Source organism: Lissotriton helveticus, chromosome 9 (genome assembly GCF_964261635.1).
Source record: "Lissotriton helveticus chromosome 9, aLisHel1.1, whole genome shotgun sequence".
Taxonomy (NCBI): Eukaryota; Metazoa; Chordata; class Amphibia; order Caudata; family Salamandridae; genus Lissotriton; species Lissotriton helveticus.
Genome location: NC_136070.1, coordinates 1,154,395,965 through 1,154,413,205, shown reverse-complemented (window position 1 = coordinate 1,154,413,205; position 17,241 = coordinate 1,154,395,965). Strand labels below are relative to the sequence as shown.

The window sequence follows — 17,241 nt, the reverse complement described above, 5'->3', positions numbered from 1 at the left end:
TTTGGAGCGTCTCCGCTCTGCCCCACCAGGAGAGGAATTTTGTTGACTACCCCTCTAGTAATGTCGATATCTTTTTAAGAGTCAGGTCCTCATTTACTTTCAGGGTGGTGATTAAATCCTTAGCGAAGTCTAAACCCAGGTATTTAAAACATTTGGGCTTCCATGTAAGACCGGAGTCCCCAATGATTCCTTTATCACCAATATTGTTCAGAAGCTTGACCTCTGTTTTGTCCTTATTAAGTTTGTACCCAGATACTCTGGAGAACTCCTCAATGTCATTCATGAGCGCAGGTATAGCCTCTTCAGCTCTCTCAGACAGAACCAGTACATCATCTGCGTACGCAGTCAATTTGACTGTGCAATCCCCGAATGGAATGCCCACGATTTTGGGGTCTTCCCTTATATGGTATAGGAAAGGTTCTATTGCCAGTAAGAAAAGTGAGGGTGATAGGGGACATCCTTGCCTTGTACCCTGCTTTAGACAGAATCCAGAAGAGAAAGAACCGCCAGCTCTGACCCTCGCCGAGGGGCAACAGTACAGGGACATTACTAGTCTTATAAAAGTTTCCCCTAGGTTAAATTTGTCAAGGACTGCTTTAAGGAAGGACCAATCAACCTTGTCGAAGGCTTTCTCAGCGTCCAATGTTATTGCCGCTGTGGGGGTGCCTAGCAATTTTGCCTTTTCTAGAACATGTGCCAGAATCCTCGTGTTGTCACTGGACAACCTGTTTTTAAGAAAGCCTGCTTGAGAAGGATGGACTAACTGAGGAAGGACCTTCTGGAGGCGGGCAGACAGTATCATAGCCAGGATCTTGCAGTCTATATTGATCAATGAAATTGGTCTATAATTTTTTGGAAACGATGGGTCTTTTCCATCTTTGGGGAGAACTGCAATTATTGCTTCAGCTAATGTGCCCCTGACCTCTCCTGAGTTATTTATTTCATTAAATAGATGCAGAAGGGGTTCTACTAGTAAGGAGGGGAAGGTTTTGTAAAATTTAGCCGTGAAGCCATCCGGGCCTGGTGCCTTTCCTGATTGATTTCAGATTTTTAATCACATTCCTTATTTCTAAAGCACTAATCGGGGCATTAAGACTCACTTGGTCTGCAGCAGAGAGACGTGGGAGATCACATTCGTCTAAGTAACTCTTGATCTTGTCCTCCTCCACCGCCTTGTTCTTTGCATAAAGGTCTTCATAGAAATCTTTGAACACCTCCGTTATTTTGCCTGGATCCGAGTGCGATGATCCTAAGGCGTCTTTAATGACATTGATCGAGTTTTTTTGGGCTTTAAACTTCAAGTATGAGGCTAGACTCTTGCCAGCTTTATTAGATTCACAGATCTTAAATCTCCTTGTTTTGTCAAGCCAAACTCCCGCCCTCTCACTGACTAGCTTATTATATTCATATTTTTTATTTGCTAAGGCGTGTAAAGACATATCATCTCTATCTCTCAAATGTTTACTCTCTAGGCTTGCAATTTCACTCTCTAACGACTCCAGATTCGCATTATGATTTTTATTCATTGCTGACCTGATTTTAATGCACACCCCCCTTATAGTACTTTTCAATGCTTCCCATCTAGTAAGGTCTGATGTGTCCCCCATCTTGTTATCCTGCAGGTAGGAGGAGATTGCAGCTTGTATTGTGGTCCTATGTTGGTCATTGATCAAGACCTCATCATTTAGGCGCCAAGACGTTTGAAGAGAGGAGGGTTTGGTGTTGGATATGGATAAGGAGATGCAAGAGTGGTCGGACATTACTCGGGGTTCTATAGTAGTAGAGCCTACTCTGGGGACTCCGTTCTGTGTTATGAGAATATAATCTATCCTAGAGTACGAGTCATGTGGTGCGGAGTAAAAAGTGTAATCTCTCCCTGTGGGATTTTGAAGCCTCCATGCGTCTACTAAGTGGAAGCGTTGACATAGATTAAGAAAGGCTTTATGTGACTTGTTTGTTTTGAAGGGACAGTGGGAATCTCTATCCAAAATTACATCCATTGGGAGATTGAAGTCCCCGGCCACTACGTGAACAGCATTATCCGGGATATTTTCAATATGCTTATTCAGATTCTCCCAAAATTTTAGGTCGCTAGTGTTAGGAGCATATACATTCGTGACATAAAACTCTGTATTGTCCCTACTCAGTTTGGCTGTGACCCATCTCCCATCATCACTCACATCGAAGGACAACAGTTCTACCTTAGATTTCCTTGCCACAAGTATCAGGACACCATTCTTTTTGCTCACAGCCTCTGCTCCCACAACCTCATTATAGAACTTATTTCTCAGGTGGTAGAATTGCTTACTATCTAATTTCGTCTCCTGAAGTAAAACAATATCACCTCTCAATCTCCGCACATAATCTAAAACCTTTTGTCTCTTAATAGGTTGATTCAGCCCTTTAACATTGAGGGATAATATCTTCAGTTTGTCCACATTGCATACTCCCAACGGAGTAGTAATTGTATTATGAGACATCAATAAGTCCTACCCTCATCACGCTTATATATAGCTCACATGGTAATGACATTTCTCCAAGATCTAAAAGGCCCGTGTGTACGGTGATATGACAGTAGAGCCTCCAAACCTCCCCACTACCAAGCATTAAAACAATAAGGAATATGCAAGCACAAAGAAGCAAAAGCAAAAAACACAGAACACAGATCCCAACCCCTGACCCCCACCACCCCCCACCCATCCCACCCCACCTGTATGTAGTAGGCATGGTGACTGAAGAGAGATTACTATGCAACCTCCCCGTGCTTAAACTTCAGATAATTTTGGAACAAGTGAATTTACACAATAGATCAGTTGTTTACTGTTTACTGCTAACAACGGTGTCTTTGGGAAAGCATACTATCAGGACATGTCGGAACCAACAATTATAAGTCCCCTGAATACGAAGTGAACATGAAGTGAGATTATCAAACTACCCGCTGGGCCTAGGACAAATTTATGACGACAACAACAACAACACCAACTGTCTTAGCCCTTCAAAGTACCAACTGGCGAGCATTTCAACTTGTAATCAGGTATACATTACCTAACATTCGTTACACTAATAGGCGATAAGAAAGACATATTCAATGTCTATTAATACAAAACGTGATTACACACCACGATGAAAAACCACTCAGAAGTGGGAGAACTTTAGGCAGAGTACAGTATTATCGATACCCCTTCAAGCTAAGGGAAGGGGACACAAATGAAAGCTGTTGGGAAAGCGACAGCAGAGATCAGTCACTTATAGCCTGAGGCCGAAGCCTGATCTTCTGAACCTTCAGGTTTGCTCGTTTCCATTTCCAGTTCTTCAGGACCATCCAACATGCGCTTCAATTTCAGGGGATCTGAGAAGATGTGTGGAGAACCTTGGATAATCACCCGATATTTTGCAGGACCCATAAAACCATATTGAAAGCCCCTTTTCCTCAACTGTGGACGGAGTGCCAAGAAAGCTTTCCTTACATCTACCGTCTCTTTACTAAAATCCTGCGAAATGTAGATTTTAGCAGATTTGCACAGGATATGGTTATTCTTCCGCATGAAGTCTAGGATTTGTTCAACATGCTGGTAGCGTAGTGGCTTGCACACAATAGCTCTAGGGCCTTTTTGATTCTTATTGATCCTGCCCGGTACTCTGTGGGCCCTATCAAACTCTAATGGATGATGAAAGGTCAAGTTAGTAGCTTGGGTGAACCAGGACTCCAAGAAGGCCACGCAGTTCCCATGTTGATCTTCCGAACCTTCCGGACCCCCAAAAATACGTAGATTCCCCCTTCGGTTCCTGTCCTCCAATTCCGCGAGTTTACGAGTCGTCTGATCCGCAGATATACATAGGCGCTTGATGGCTTCACATGACTTGACCTCCATGTCCTCGAGTTTGTTGATCCTTGACTCAGCTTCCAGCAGTTTTGCGTTGGTGTCGCGGTTATCCTGCCTGATCGCCGCCACTTCCTCTTTGGTCGCCTTCGCCAGATCCCTTACTTCATCCAGTCTGCTAAGTATCAGATCGATCGGATCAGGATTGCTTTTCCCTCCTTTGTTGGGCGAATTCGGATTCGACTGGTCATATTTGAGCCTCTTCAAGCTTTTCATCAGTTCCTTATTTTCTGCCATGGTTGAGTCTGGCGCAGACTACCTAATCGTTACAGACGACTGTATGGGAATCACTTAATTGCCGGATATCCTGATTTTTATCTAGACCGACACCTATAGCCACAAAAAGATCCTCTCAGGCCACCCAGGAGGTAATACCGTAGCCGTACTGATCGTTTTTACTTCTTGACCTTATTCACGCTCCGTGAGGAAGTGCGCGCATATCAGATAGGGCAGGAAGATATCGTCACCATTATAATCGCCATCCTCGCCATTATTTGGATCGCCAATTGTATGTAGTGCTTTTGCGCAGGTTGCTTTGCGCAGGTCGGGCTAACCGGAAATCCAGATGCTGCTTATGAACCCTAAAGGGATCTGAACGGGCTACCTGCGTACTTAATTTTGCATTCGTGTGGCAGACGCTAGCCCCAGAATTATATATTCAGGCATTTCCTTGGTATAGGCATTCACTGGTAGTCACTGAGATTGCCTTTGCAGCCACATGGGATGGTACATTGCTCATTCGCTGGCTTGGACGACTCAACAAAGTACCCCTTAGTGAGACAAACAGCACATCTATCCTTGGGTGAACAAGACACTGTATTCACGGATTTTCCCTCTGATTTACTCTTGTTTTGGCACCATGACGCTGTTTACCCTCCAAATTTGTATGCATTCCAAATATTCAAAGCATCTCAAAATTCTTTGAAAGCCCACATGTCACGGTCATTGCCGAAAGGCGGGTTAATTTCCTTTCTTCCCCCTCTTAATGTGCGCCAGAGATACCAGCGCCTGAGCCGTTGACTCGCTGTCAGACATGGAGAGTTGCCGTATGAAGCAACGAAGCCGCCATCTTGTGTAGGCGCGACCAGCGTTTACTTTACTGAGCCGAGGACGGATACTTTACTCACGCGACTCATATGTCGTCGTCCTTTACTCGGTCTTTCCACCGGAGTCCACAGCGGATTGTCCAGGGTCCGTGCAGGGCCCTCACATGGCGTCCGCCGACGCCTGGTTTACCGCGCGGTCTTCCGTCCGCCCTGGTCCGCTTCAGACACCGGCGCGTATTTCAAAGCAGCCAAAACGCCACTTTCCTCTCATGGAATTCGTCGGGCGTACTCTCTTTCTGCTCCTTACATGTTCCGGTTGCCGATTCTTTGACTTTCGGCCGTGTAAGAGTGACTGTACTTGCTCCCCGCTTGGTTGATGGCTTCCGCACGGGTGGAGAGATTCACAGAGCCGCCATCTCTCTCGGCGTCCAAACCACGCCCCGACGGGAGTGGTGTTTCAATGGACACCGGCAGTGCAGAAGGCTTTTCAGTCCTTGGTGGAGCGTTTTGTTACAGCTCCTATTTTGCATCATCCTGATCTGGCACTGCCCTTTTTTGTGAATTTATACTGACCATAAAAATGTGGAGTTTTTCCGTTCTGCTCGTGCCTTGACACCCCGTCAAATGAGATGGGTTACTTTCTTCAATTAATTCGATTTTACCATCACCTATAGACCAGCTGCTCAACAAGCAAAATCTGATGCCTTGTCTCGTGTTTATGTGTCGCCATTAGGTAGGGATGTTCCCCTTGGTGAGAGCCCCATGATTCCAGCTGAAAAGATCGTGGGTTGTACTTCCTTTCAGGAGTTAGGGATGTTCCCCTTGGTGAGAGCCCCATGATTCCAGCTGAAAAGATCGTGGGTTGTACTTCCTTTCAGGAGTTTAAAGACGAAATCAGGTCATTATTGTCATCGATTGATCTGTCTCCTTGGTTGATGGATACTTCTTTGCAGTCAAGAGACGGGTTATTGTTTCATGGTACTCAGTTGTTTATTCCCCGGAGTTACGGAATAAGGTTTTGGAGTGGTGTCATTCATCTTCACTTATGGGTCATCCTGGAGTGACTAAGACGCGGGAAATGTGTCTTCGCTGGTTCTGGTGGGCTTCACTTTCCCATATGTCCAAACTGCCACTGTCTCTTGCAGGAAGCAACACAATAGCAAAGATGATTGTCCTCCCCAAATTCCTATACCTGTTCCTTAATATACCCCTCCCACTAATAGTCCAGTTCTTTAGGCTGTTTAAATCTAACTTGGTAACATTGATATGTGTGTGTAAACAACCACGTGTTTCATGGGACCTCCTCATTTTAAAACTCGCGCAGAGCGGACTGGGAGCACATGATATGATTCTATACCCTCTGTACGCCCAAGCTCACTTCCTATACTTCTGGCTCCACCCAACTCCATTTCAGCCTCACACAGCCATAGAAATAGACCGCACATTCCGTGGCCCTTGTTAACTGCACTACACATAACCTATAAAGCACCAAGAACTGAAATCGACACAGTCGCATGAGTACGCTGGGCATGGGAGGGTTTGCAAAAACGGGCAGAGCAGACATGTCTATATGCTCCATCCATTCCCCTCACCAACAATACTCAGGTGCTGCCGTTTCAGGACAGGAGTGCCGCATTGCCGGTGGGTAGGCTTCAGATCAAGTTCTTCTCGGATCTGTACCCTGAAGATCAATTCATCCCTTCATTCGAGGCCACACCATCCTCGACTCCCCCCATCAGTGAATCTCTTCTCTTCTACCACCGCAGGACTGCTGGCCACGCAATCCATGACACCTTTCCTTCCCCCCCACACCCCTCCCAGGACTAGAACTTATACATTTCTCCCCATCTCTGTGCAAATTGATAAAGCGCCTATACAACAGTATGCAATCCACAGCACCGATCGCCACTCTAACTGGGCATATGAAGAGAACATAGACCCTCCCTTAATGGATAAGCAGTGGGTGTTTTGTTGCGTTCAGTAAGAATCTCTCTCCCCAAATTATAAGCTGTGCTTAACACACTTTAAATTTCTTCACTGGCTTCATTGCACCCTGTGCTCCAGCTCTTCAAAATGCTGCTTGCCCCTGACCCTCATTGCCACTGTTGCGTACACACACTCACTGGGCACTTAACCCACCACACTCCCTTGGTAGGATGGTTGGGGTACTTCTCTGACATACCTGCCTCTCATCGCCGACACTGCCATGTTATTACTTTTAGCTGAACGCAGAGTGGCCATGTCTTGGGGCCGAACGTCCACCCTTACCTTGTGGGCATGGCTGAGTGACGTAACTTATTGTCAGGAGCAACTATCCAACTACTGCGAGCTAATGCCATTAACCTCTTTTGTGCGGCCCCGATTCCCCCCCCCCCGGTGCTGAGCCCTAATGAAAACGGGCGTGGTCATGACGGAACGGTTCCGTCATAAGCACAGCTCGACCGATGCTCATGACGGAACCGTTCCGTCATGAGCATCGAAGGGGTTACGCTCCCATCCCAAAGATAAATGGAAGCCCTTCTTATCCTTTCTTCGTCAACAAGACTCAAATTCGCTGGTACTGGGTGAAACTGAACAGGGGAACAATCTGACCAGGACGGCAATCAACTATCTGTCCTATTGCCCCAAGTGTACCATTGTGTAGCAGGCTTGTTCAGGTTTCAGTGAGACTGTTGGTATGTCGCTGACCATATGTCGTTTGCACATTATGCATGATAATAATTCGTAATATGTTGTTCTCATGTGCCACAGAGTCTATGTTCTAGCCTTTGCACCTTAATCTCTCTGACTGTACTTCAAATGGAACAGGATCTTTCTCTACTTAAACCCTAGATTGTATTCTTGTGGCTCACCTCTTTGGGCCTTGCCCCCTAACATCCATTGCCCCCCTTTTTTATATATTTTCCTGCGCCCTTTCCCCCCCCTTGACTATGGTTTCTGTTGTGGTATTGTTCTTTACTGAAAAATGCCAATTACAACAATATAAAAAATATATGTATATTTAGTTATTTTAAATGTATCAAAATACATTAAAAAAATATATATTATTGAAAAAATATACCATGACATAAAATGTTTGTATTTATTTATCATGGTGTAAAAGTGAAATGTATTTTTAAATTTAAAAAGTTATTAGAATAGTTTAAAATAAAACATGTTCATTTGTGTATATTTTTTAACATAACACTAAATGTATACATATTTTTTAAAAGTCTAAACAAATTAATTTACTTTAACTATTTCCTATGGGATTTTGGTGGTGAACTGACTCCAAGTTTACGCTGGAGTACATTTGCAACTGTTGTGGGTCATTTTTAGCTAAAATAATTATAGCAGTGCAGTTTGTGAAAAGCAATAGGCTTCCTTATTTGTGACAGTGGGCATGTCCCCCCTAGTAAGAACAGGTAGTCGTCCCATGGAACTTAATCTTCTCATCTATTGTTTTTGAAACGCATCGGGTTTGTCTTTTAGGAAAATTGATGATTTTTTTAAAAAACACATTGTTTTATTTGAAAGCAATCACAGACGAGGTGGCCTGCTGACCCCAGCAGGCCGCCATCCCTGTAATGGCCAACATTCCTGATCAGTCCCAAACTATGACCTACCTATTCATGAGGTATGTCGGTTTGCTACACACTACTAACTGCTAATTAAAAGTTCAAAGGTTTCTTACATTAGGATTTACGATTTCCTAATACGGTAAAATAGCAAGTTGGAAATCAGAATTTCAAATTATTGTACATCTAGCCTGTTTTCTGTTAAACACAGTGGTATTAAACAAATTTTTCCTGTTGCATGCATGCACTACTAAGTTTAACCTTTCACTTTATAGCTTCAAGCCTGACAAAGGATAGCAGGAGGCCAAAACCATGGCTGGACACGATCTAGCTTGTCTTACTTGATCCATCATATTTTTTATTTTATTTTCATCAAGTACCCTGCATTTAGAATACATTCGATCCACCAATTGTTGTCAGAAATAAAATACTGTTTTATTTGCTCTAAACATATGGCATGAACAATATTTGCTGTTGCATAATTATTGTCCATGCGTCTTCCACTTGACAGCAAAGTATGCCTTTACTTGCGTAAGACCACCTTGGCATGCTTCAAACCATTTCTTAACAGCCAGATCCAGTAAATTAGCCGTATATAGGGGCTATAAAATATTGAGCTACTGTGTCATCTATGGTGTACCCCAATAATCCGTTCTCTTATCAGAACTATTTGACATGTGCTTGGCTCTATTTGTACATGGTGAGACTAACATCTGCCTATCAAGGGTCCTGCTGACTACTTGAAATATGTCCAGGATTGCATGCAGTGCTTCTGGCTTCTCAGCAGTAGTCCTTAGACTGAAATTCTTCTTCTCTACCTCTTGGCCTTTTATTTTTAGCATACACCTAGACAAAAAAGGGGGCTTGCTCTATACCAGTAGAAAAATCTTGCAACCAGTGGTTGTTTTTCAGGATTGACCTATAACGTTCTCCATAAACAAACACAACAACGTGAAATGCCTTCTACCAGTTTCACTATCTTTGTGGAGTCCCCCTGCCACTTATCCTAAATAAACCACACTACTGCTCACCCACCATGGTTCTGTCACCTATCAATTACTGTAAAATCGTCTGCATAGATCTGCGAAAAAAATCTCTATGAACTCCAATGTGTGTAGAAGAATGCACTCCCAACTAATATTCTGTTTGAGAGGCTACAGCCATGTTGCGCCAGCTCTGTAAGCTCTAAATTGACTTCCAGAGCACAAGTGATCGCACACTTTACAAATCTTCCATTAAATACATAAATAAATAAATTCAAGACCTTTTTATTTAATGTTAAGGCTTTGTGTGATCATTCTGATGGGTATATCACATGCTTACAGACACCAAAGGGCTCAGGTTCAGCCCCCAAAATGTGCTTGAAAAAAACTAAGATAATTCATCAGAATATGCCTGTATGCTCGGGAATCAGCAGTTTTGCATACCCTACTGGCATATATTAGATTTGGAATGAGCCACTTTAAATTCCAGTGCAGTCACTTCTTCATACACATTTGAACACCTATGTTCAATATACTTTCCCCACCCTCTGTAAGGCATCCGGCTGCTCGTCCATTGTGCAGAACTCTAAAGTCAGTCTTGCTGTCCCCTCATGGACACTACTAAGAATCTAGTGACCCTCTACTACTGATGCTTTCACACCAACTCAATCCCTACACGGCAATTAAACTGGCATATATTCATTGCTCGAGGTAACAAAATGCTTTACAGTCTAGTACAAGCAGCTGTAATTCCTTCCTCTGTATAGAACTCTGTGGAAATTAAAAAAGGGCAAACACAAAGAGATGATGGACGGAGCGCTGACATTTTTCAGACACACACCTCCATTCACAGATCTGGGTTAAATCCATCATCGCTCTTTAGCTCACTTCACCACCCCAGTTCAGACACAGCTATATGCAAATCAGTCTTGACCCTGTGCCAAATGGGAACAGTCCTGCCTGAACTGCCAAGTCATGTCTTCCCTGGACCAGAAACAAGCATCCTGGGACCGGTTTCGGAGTAACACCTCTCATCAGCCAGGCTAGCTTGAATACAGTGGCAAAGTGAGCAAGTGACCCTCTAATACTGATGATTTCACACCAACTCAATCCATACACAGCAATTAAACCGGCATATAGTCATTGCTCGAAGGAACAAGATGCTTTCCAGTCTAGTACAAGCAGTTGTAATCCCTTCCTCTGTATAGACCTCTGTGGGAATTAAAAAGGGCACACAAAGGTTACAACCCCCCCCCCCCAAAATACAATAACATAAAAATAGATGGGTAGTAGAGTATTTTACCTCAGCACATTATGTTGTAGGTCCTCCTCCATGTTTAGACCACAATGACCCCTAGTTAGAAAAAACTCATCTTCTCTCCAGGTACATCATTTTAGTTCTGCAAAAAGCATTAATAGTCTTGGTTGTGTGTTATGGGGTTTGCATTTCCTTAACTATTCTGGCTGAGGCTCTGAAATCTACATACAAATTCTAGAAGGAACAGTGCAGGTAAAAGTATTAGTCCATTTTCAACACTGATCGCTATTCACACTTTATGTCTGCTGTTCATACTATTAACAGAGAATCAGGATTTAGTTTATATAAAAATGTATTACTACTATTTGGACTCGTGATAAGACACTCCTTTGTTAATTAAAGTATTCCCTAACCTGGAGATATCTATGCAGTATAAGAAGAGTATTCAATAATCTCTGAAATGAAATAAAGTGTTGTTTCGACTTCACAAGCCTATATAATTATTTTGGGGAAATAAAATTAAGATATACAGGAAAGATCGCAACATACTAATCTTGAGTAACAAATAAGTAATAATCTCTCGCGGAAATATATTATATTGTCTAGTTGCAGGTGTAGCGCTATGTAGCAGCTGTATATTTTGTCAAAAGGTGTTGATTAAAGACATGTTGCTTGGCATACACTTTTATTTAAAATGTTGCCTCTTCTCAATACACCAATATACACGAATATTAATGATTCCCTTAAAAACTCCTAGTTCCTTTGCATGTTATGAGTATTTGTAAACAGTGTATAACCTAGAGTTAAACAAATATTACTAAGTTGATAGGTATTTGTTTTCTCTTTTCAGAGGTTGGTAGCCATGAACATGCCTTTAAACAGTGATGGAACAGTAATGTTTAATGCTACTTTATTTGCTCTCGTGAGAACAGCTCTGAAAATAAAAACCGAAGGTATGTGTACTGTACATATTAACCATCTTTTTTTCTCTATTGCCATGGCCACACTCATGGGATTTTTATTCTATTTGTACATCTGTATGTGTTCTTTTTTTTTATTATTAATTGAAACCCTGTTAACACCAACTCCAGCGTTTTTGACTGGTGAAAATGGTGTAACCCCCCTAAGGACGTCATTCTGGGGCAGAATTTCCTAATTTGTCCATATCCTTACCAAGACCCCCGGCAGTGGAAGCCTCTCCTGCCCAGCCTCTGCCTTTCTCAGGGAATGACAGCGAGCTTGCATTGCCCATGCTTCCTCTGTCATTGAGAGAGTAGGAGGAAACCGCTTCTGTCTCTCTGGCAGTGAAGTGGAAAACGCACAATACTTAGACACAGAAGAGGAAAATACATATATCGATGCTGGGGTAGGAAAGAGTTGGAAGCCTCTTATATTAATGATTTTATAAGCACAGTAAGTTTATATGCCTGGCACCGGATATGAAGCATGTGATAAAGATCAATTAAAAATGGTCAGGCGATTTCAGTAGATGTTTCCTAAGTTAAATTTGCCCGGCGTAAAACGCCTCTAATACCATACGAAGTTATTCAATAAAGAGGCAGGCGCTGGAGACAGGAAGACAGGAAACAAGTTTATTCTGTCGGAGTAGAACACATCAGATCAGACAACAAGGTATCGTCTCGAGGTGCTCTCCCAACCTCTCTGAGACCTGGTCTTTTATACACTGGTCTAAGACATGTGAACGTTCTTTATTACAGCAAGGACATTGTGAAGTATGAGAACGACATCCCCGGCACCCCCCCCAGTTCCGGCCTATTCCAACACATGACAACAGTAGAGGCCCTTTCCCCTCATATGATTGGGAGGGGCCATCACGCAGCTGAGTGTTCTGCCGATTCCTTTGGAATGTGTGCGCCTGATCGAATCTCAGGGGGTGGGGACGTCATGATCAATAGTGGTCTCTTTCAGGAGAGGCGAGTGCATGCAGTAGTGGGCAATAAACTGTATCCTCGGGCTAAGGGATGACCAGCGGTTCGTACAGGCAGTCGGGCTCAGAGGAAGGGGTCATCAAAGGAGGGGTATTCATGGGCGGAAAGGAGGTGTTGGTCAGGCGCGGGGTGTGATTCCTTGAGACAGAGTCATGGGGGGGGGGGTTCATGGCTTGTGCATGTGAGCGCGGGGGCAGCCAGGAGGCGCGGGGAAGGCTTGCAAGGTTCAGGGAAGTGTGCTGACGGGTGATCGTGAACAGGGAGACCATGGTACCTAAAATGGCTGTCGTGTATGCTCATACGTGAGTCTGCAAGATGGCGTAGATGATGTTCAGTACACAAACTAAAATTCCACAGTCCTCCCTTTAACATGTCTCGCCAGCTTGTCAGTTCGGATCAATCCCCATGAGACCACGCACCTCTATCTCGTATAGGGGACTCATGTGCTCAGGTTTAAAGTTCAAAGTCTTTGGGCACATACAGTTGGAAATGAGTGCACATAAAGGTGGTAAACATTGAATACCTAAGCAACACCCACATAGTATCATGATTGGTATCAATAAAAACGTGAACAATCTCCACCCCCAGTTCTTCAAAGTGTCCCAGAACCAGCCTCCAAGCGACCATCCTTCCTGCTCCTGGTGAACCTCCGAGGACAGTCTGTGGAGGTGTTCGATTGCTTTGTAGACTGAAGGTGAGTTATCTGGCACATCTAGAACAAGACGGTTTTGAAGAGCCACCAGGCGGACGGCCTGAAGCTCAGCCGTGTTAGCAAGGATGCCAGCGGTGATGTTAATGGTTGTTTCTAATGCCTGAGTCAGGTGTCGGATAGCGCGGCTATTTGCCATTGGTCCCCACAGAGGAACAAGTCCCTTTGCCGCATCCAGGAACTGTGCTCCGGTGGAGTCGGCTTGTTCAACATCTCCGGCATGCTTTTGCCGGTGGTGGTTGGCTGAAGCCACATACGTGGGAGGAAGAATGAAGGCGATGTAGCACGTACCCCTCCAGCCTCTTGGGAGCCAAGTGTAAGCTTTGGTGCCACAAACAAAGTACATATTTGGGGAAGCAACAAAGGTGGGGGGGTCAGCTGAGACCAATGTTTTGGTGATGCGACAAGAACTGTGACCCACCAGCTGCGTTCCTTGTCCTTCGAGGCATACGAGTCCTGTGACATTGATGACAGACAGGGCCACGGTCAGGGTGGCAGCCGTTTGTTTCCGCAGGTGGGAGAAGGTGGGTCTGGCTGGATTGTGGAGCACTTGCATTTCGACCCTTTCTTTGGCAGGGATGTTCGTAAGGAAGGTTGAACCGGAAATTGCAGGACAAAAGGGCTTTCCTGTCTTGTTCAGCCAGAACCCATAGTAGAAGTGTGACACGGTTTGACCAGAAGTGGCGTTGTCCTTGTGGCTTTCCTGCATGAGGATCAACCAGGCGAGGCAGGAGCCGTGAACTGAGAAAGGAGAAGGGATGAAGGGGATGGAGTGTCCGGTAGCATGTGGGAGCAACCCACAGATCCAGCAGTTCGTGGCATTTGCAGCAAGGTTGTGCTGGTGCAACAGTTGTACGAAGGAATTGTTCCAGAACTCCCTACGCCTTTCTCGGAGCTGAGGTGAAAGGGTGATCAGGTGGTGCTCTTTCATGGTGGTTGGCTGGACAGTGGTTGGCAACATCTGGTGAGCGGGTGTGCTTTCCTCCAAGATCCAGAAGGAAGTCATGAGGAGGAGGCAAAAGAGGAAGACAATGAAGAGAGCGATTGTCTTTGATTTGTGCAAATTGTCAGTCTTTGGGTTCCTGTAGTGGGTATTTCCTGTTGCTTCCGACGTCTTCTTATCTGGCGCTTCCATCATCTTCTTATCTGGCGCTTCCATCATCTTCATCTTCAGGGTGCTCGGTAGTGGGCAGAACCACAGACTTTGTTTAGCTTCTCTCCGGGTAACCCTTGGTTGCTTTGGGTCACCGTTCTGAGATTTTTAACTTAGTCAGTGGCCTACTTAGCCGAAGCTCCCTCCTTTCGACGCAGGAAATACCCTTCTCGAGATGGCACAGTGGGATCAGAGTGTTTTGCAAGTTCAAGTGCCTCGGTATCAGGATAGCAGTTCAGTGATGGTCGGTCTTTGTTCAGGAGCTCTTCTTGGGTGCTGACGTTGTCTGTCGTGGCCAGGGTCGAGGAAACCTTTTTGCAGTGGTGGGCGTGCAGCCAGTGCTTCTTCCCCTCCACTCGAAGAGCCGTCCGAGTGGTGATCAGTACTTGCCAGGGGCCCGTCCACCGGGGTTCCAGACTCTTCGCTCGTTGAAAGTTCCGGATTAGGATGTAGTCACCCGGTTGGATATCGTGACCGGGACCCCTGGAAGCATCGGGGATGGCCTGCTGCACCTGTTGATGAATGACAGACAATGTTTTAGTTAACTTGTATAAATAATCTGACACCAGGACGTCGGGGACGTCGTGAATGGAGGTCGGTTTGGGGGCAGTCCAGAGGTTCATAGGCCGCCCAAACACAACTTCGTAGGGGGTCAAGTGGTGCTTAGTGGGAGTGGAGCGCATCGATAGTAATGCCAGTGGAAGGGCATCTGGCCACTTAAGTCCTGTGGTGGCCACTATTTTTGACAGTTTCAGTTTCAGTGTAGCGTTGTGTCGTTCAACCAGGCCAGCGGATTGGGGGTGGAAGACTGCGTGGAACCTCTGTTTTACCCCCAACCCCTTCAGGATTAGTTGGATAACTTCAGCTATGAAGTGGGGGCCATTGTCGCTCCATAAAATTCGACAAAGGCCGTAGCGAGGGAAAAACTCTTTCAGTAGTACCTTGGCAGTAGTCATGGCAGTGTTATCACGGGTCGGATAGGCTTCCACCCATTTGCTGAAGGCACATACAATGACCAATACGTACTTCAAGCCTTGGCACCTCTCTAGCTGGATGTAATCCATCTGAAGGACCTCAAAGGGGTGGTCGGGGATCCCAAACCCTCCCCGGGGTACCACAGTTCCTTTCCCGGGGTTGTGTTGTAAGCACTGCTGGACTAGGCGTTTGGCCGAGTCGGGGATCTTGTTGTTGTGCCAAACTTTGGAAATGAGTTCAATCATGGGGGCAGAGCCTATGTGTGCAGGGGAGTGTGCCATTGTCAGTATGGGGATCAAATATGCATCAGGCAGCAACCATTTGTTCGTGTCTTTTGTCCGCCAGCAGCCTTCATCGTCCCTTAGACCCACCCGCGCCCACTCAGTCAATTCGTGTGGTGTGCTGGCCGATTGGATGTCCCTGATTGTTTCCCTAGCGTCGGTCCATTTTTCTGCTTGTGACCTGGTCACATACATGCGTGTCGTTGTCCTATTCTCAGCTGTGGTTCGGGCAGTGGTGTCGGCTAGTGCGTTTCCCTGTCCAACTAAATCTGTCACCTTCTTGTGTGCCTGGCATTTGATCACTGCTAATTGTCTGGGGAGAAGAACTGCTTCAATCAGGGCGGAGACTAAATCTCCGTGAAGGATGGGTGTACCGTGGGACGTCAGGAATCCCCTTTCCCTCCACAGGAGCCCAAAATGATGAACCACCCCGAAGGCGTACTGGCTGTCCGTGTAAATGTTTGCCGTGGTTCCTGCTGCTATGATACATGCTCGTGTGAGGGCAATTAGTTCTGCTGCCTGTGCGGATCGTTGTGTGATGCGAGCGGTTTCAACTACTGTTCGAGCTGTCGTCACCGCATAGGCAGCAGAAGTGGTGCCGTCTGGGAGTTTGATACAAGAGCCATCTACCCATAGTTCTCCATCAGGATCTGTAAGAGCAATGTCTCGGAGGTCAACTCTACTCCTAGTCTGTTCGTGTCACACAGTCGTGTATAGGGGCACATCGGGGTCATTTTCGGGCAAGGGTAACAGTGTAGCAGGGTTTAATGTCGTGCATCTCTTCAGGGTGATGTGGGGTGCAAGTAGAGTCAATTCGTACCCTGTTAGTCGTGCGCTAGTCAGATGTTGAGTCTTAGTCTGGTTCAAAAGGGTGTCAACTGCATGGGGCACTAATACCGTGAGGGAGTTTGAAAGCACAATTCCCTCACTCTGGCGGATAGAGACAGCAGCAGCGGCTACTGCTCGAAGGCAGGCAGGTAGAGCTCTGGCGACTGGATCAAGAGTGGCAGAGAAGTAGGCACAAGGGCGTTGTTTGGCGCCGATGGGCTGAGTTAGAACAGACAATGCGCATCCCTCCCTTTCGTGAGTGAAGAGGGAGAAGGGCTTGGAGTAATCTGGTGTTCCTAGAACGGGTGCCGAGCAAAGGGCAACCCGCAACTCCTTAAAGGATGCTTGGCATTCGGGAGTCCAAGGGAGTGGGAACGGAACATCTTTGGCCAACAGGGAGAGTAGGGGTTTTATAATGAGACTGAAATTTGGTAACCATTGTCGGCAGAAAGAAGTAAGGCCCACTAATGAACGGACTTGCTTCTGTGTTTTTGGAATGGGGGTGTCTAGGATGGTTTGGATTCGGTCGGGCGTAAGTTTCCTCCCTTCTTTGGACAGGAGATGGCCTAGGTATGTTACTTGGGGCTGGCAGAACTGCAGTTTCTTTTTGGAGACTTTGTG

The 17,241-nt window shown here is 45.6% G+C and overlaps 1 protein-coding gene across 2 annotated transcripts in view; it reads left to right on the top strand.

The window, feature by feature from the left end:
- CACNA1D (calcium voltage-gated channel subunit alpha1 D) overlaps positions 1 to 17,241 on the top strand; it is a 1,365,963-nt gene that overhangs the window by 1,097,786 nt on the left and 250,936 nt on the right. For both annotated transcript variants that reach the window (XM_078661595.1, XM_078661596.1), the window contains one exon: positions 11,576 to 11,678. In XM_078661595.1, the coding sequence (XP_078517721.1) occupies positions 11,576 to 11,678 (103 nt within the window). The remainder of the gene's footprint in view (positions 1 to 11,575; positions 11,679 to 17,241) is intronic.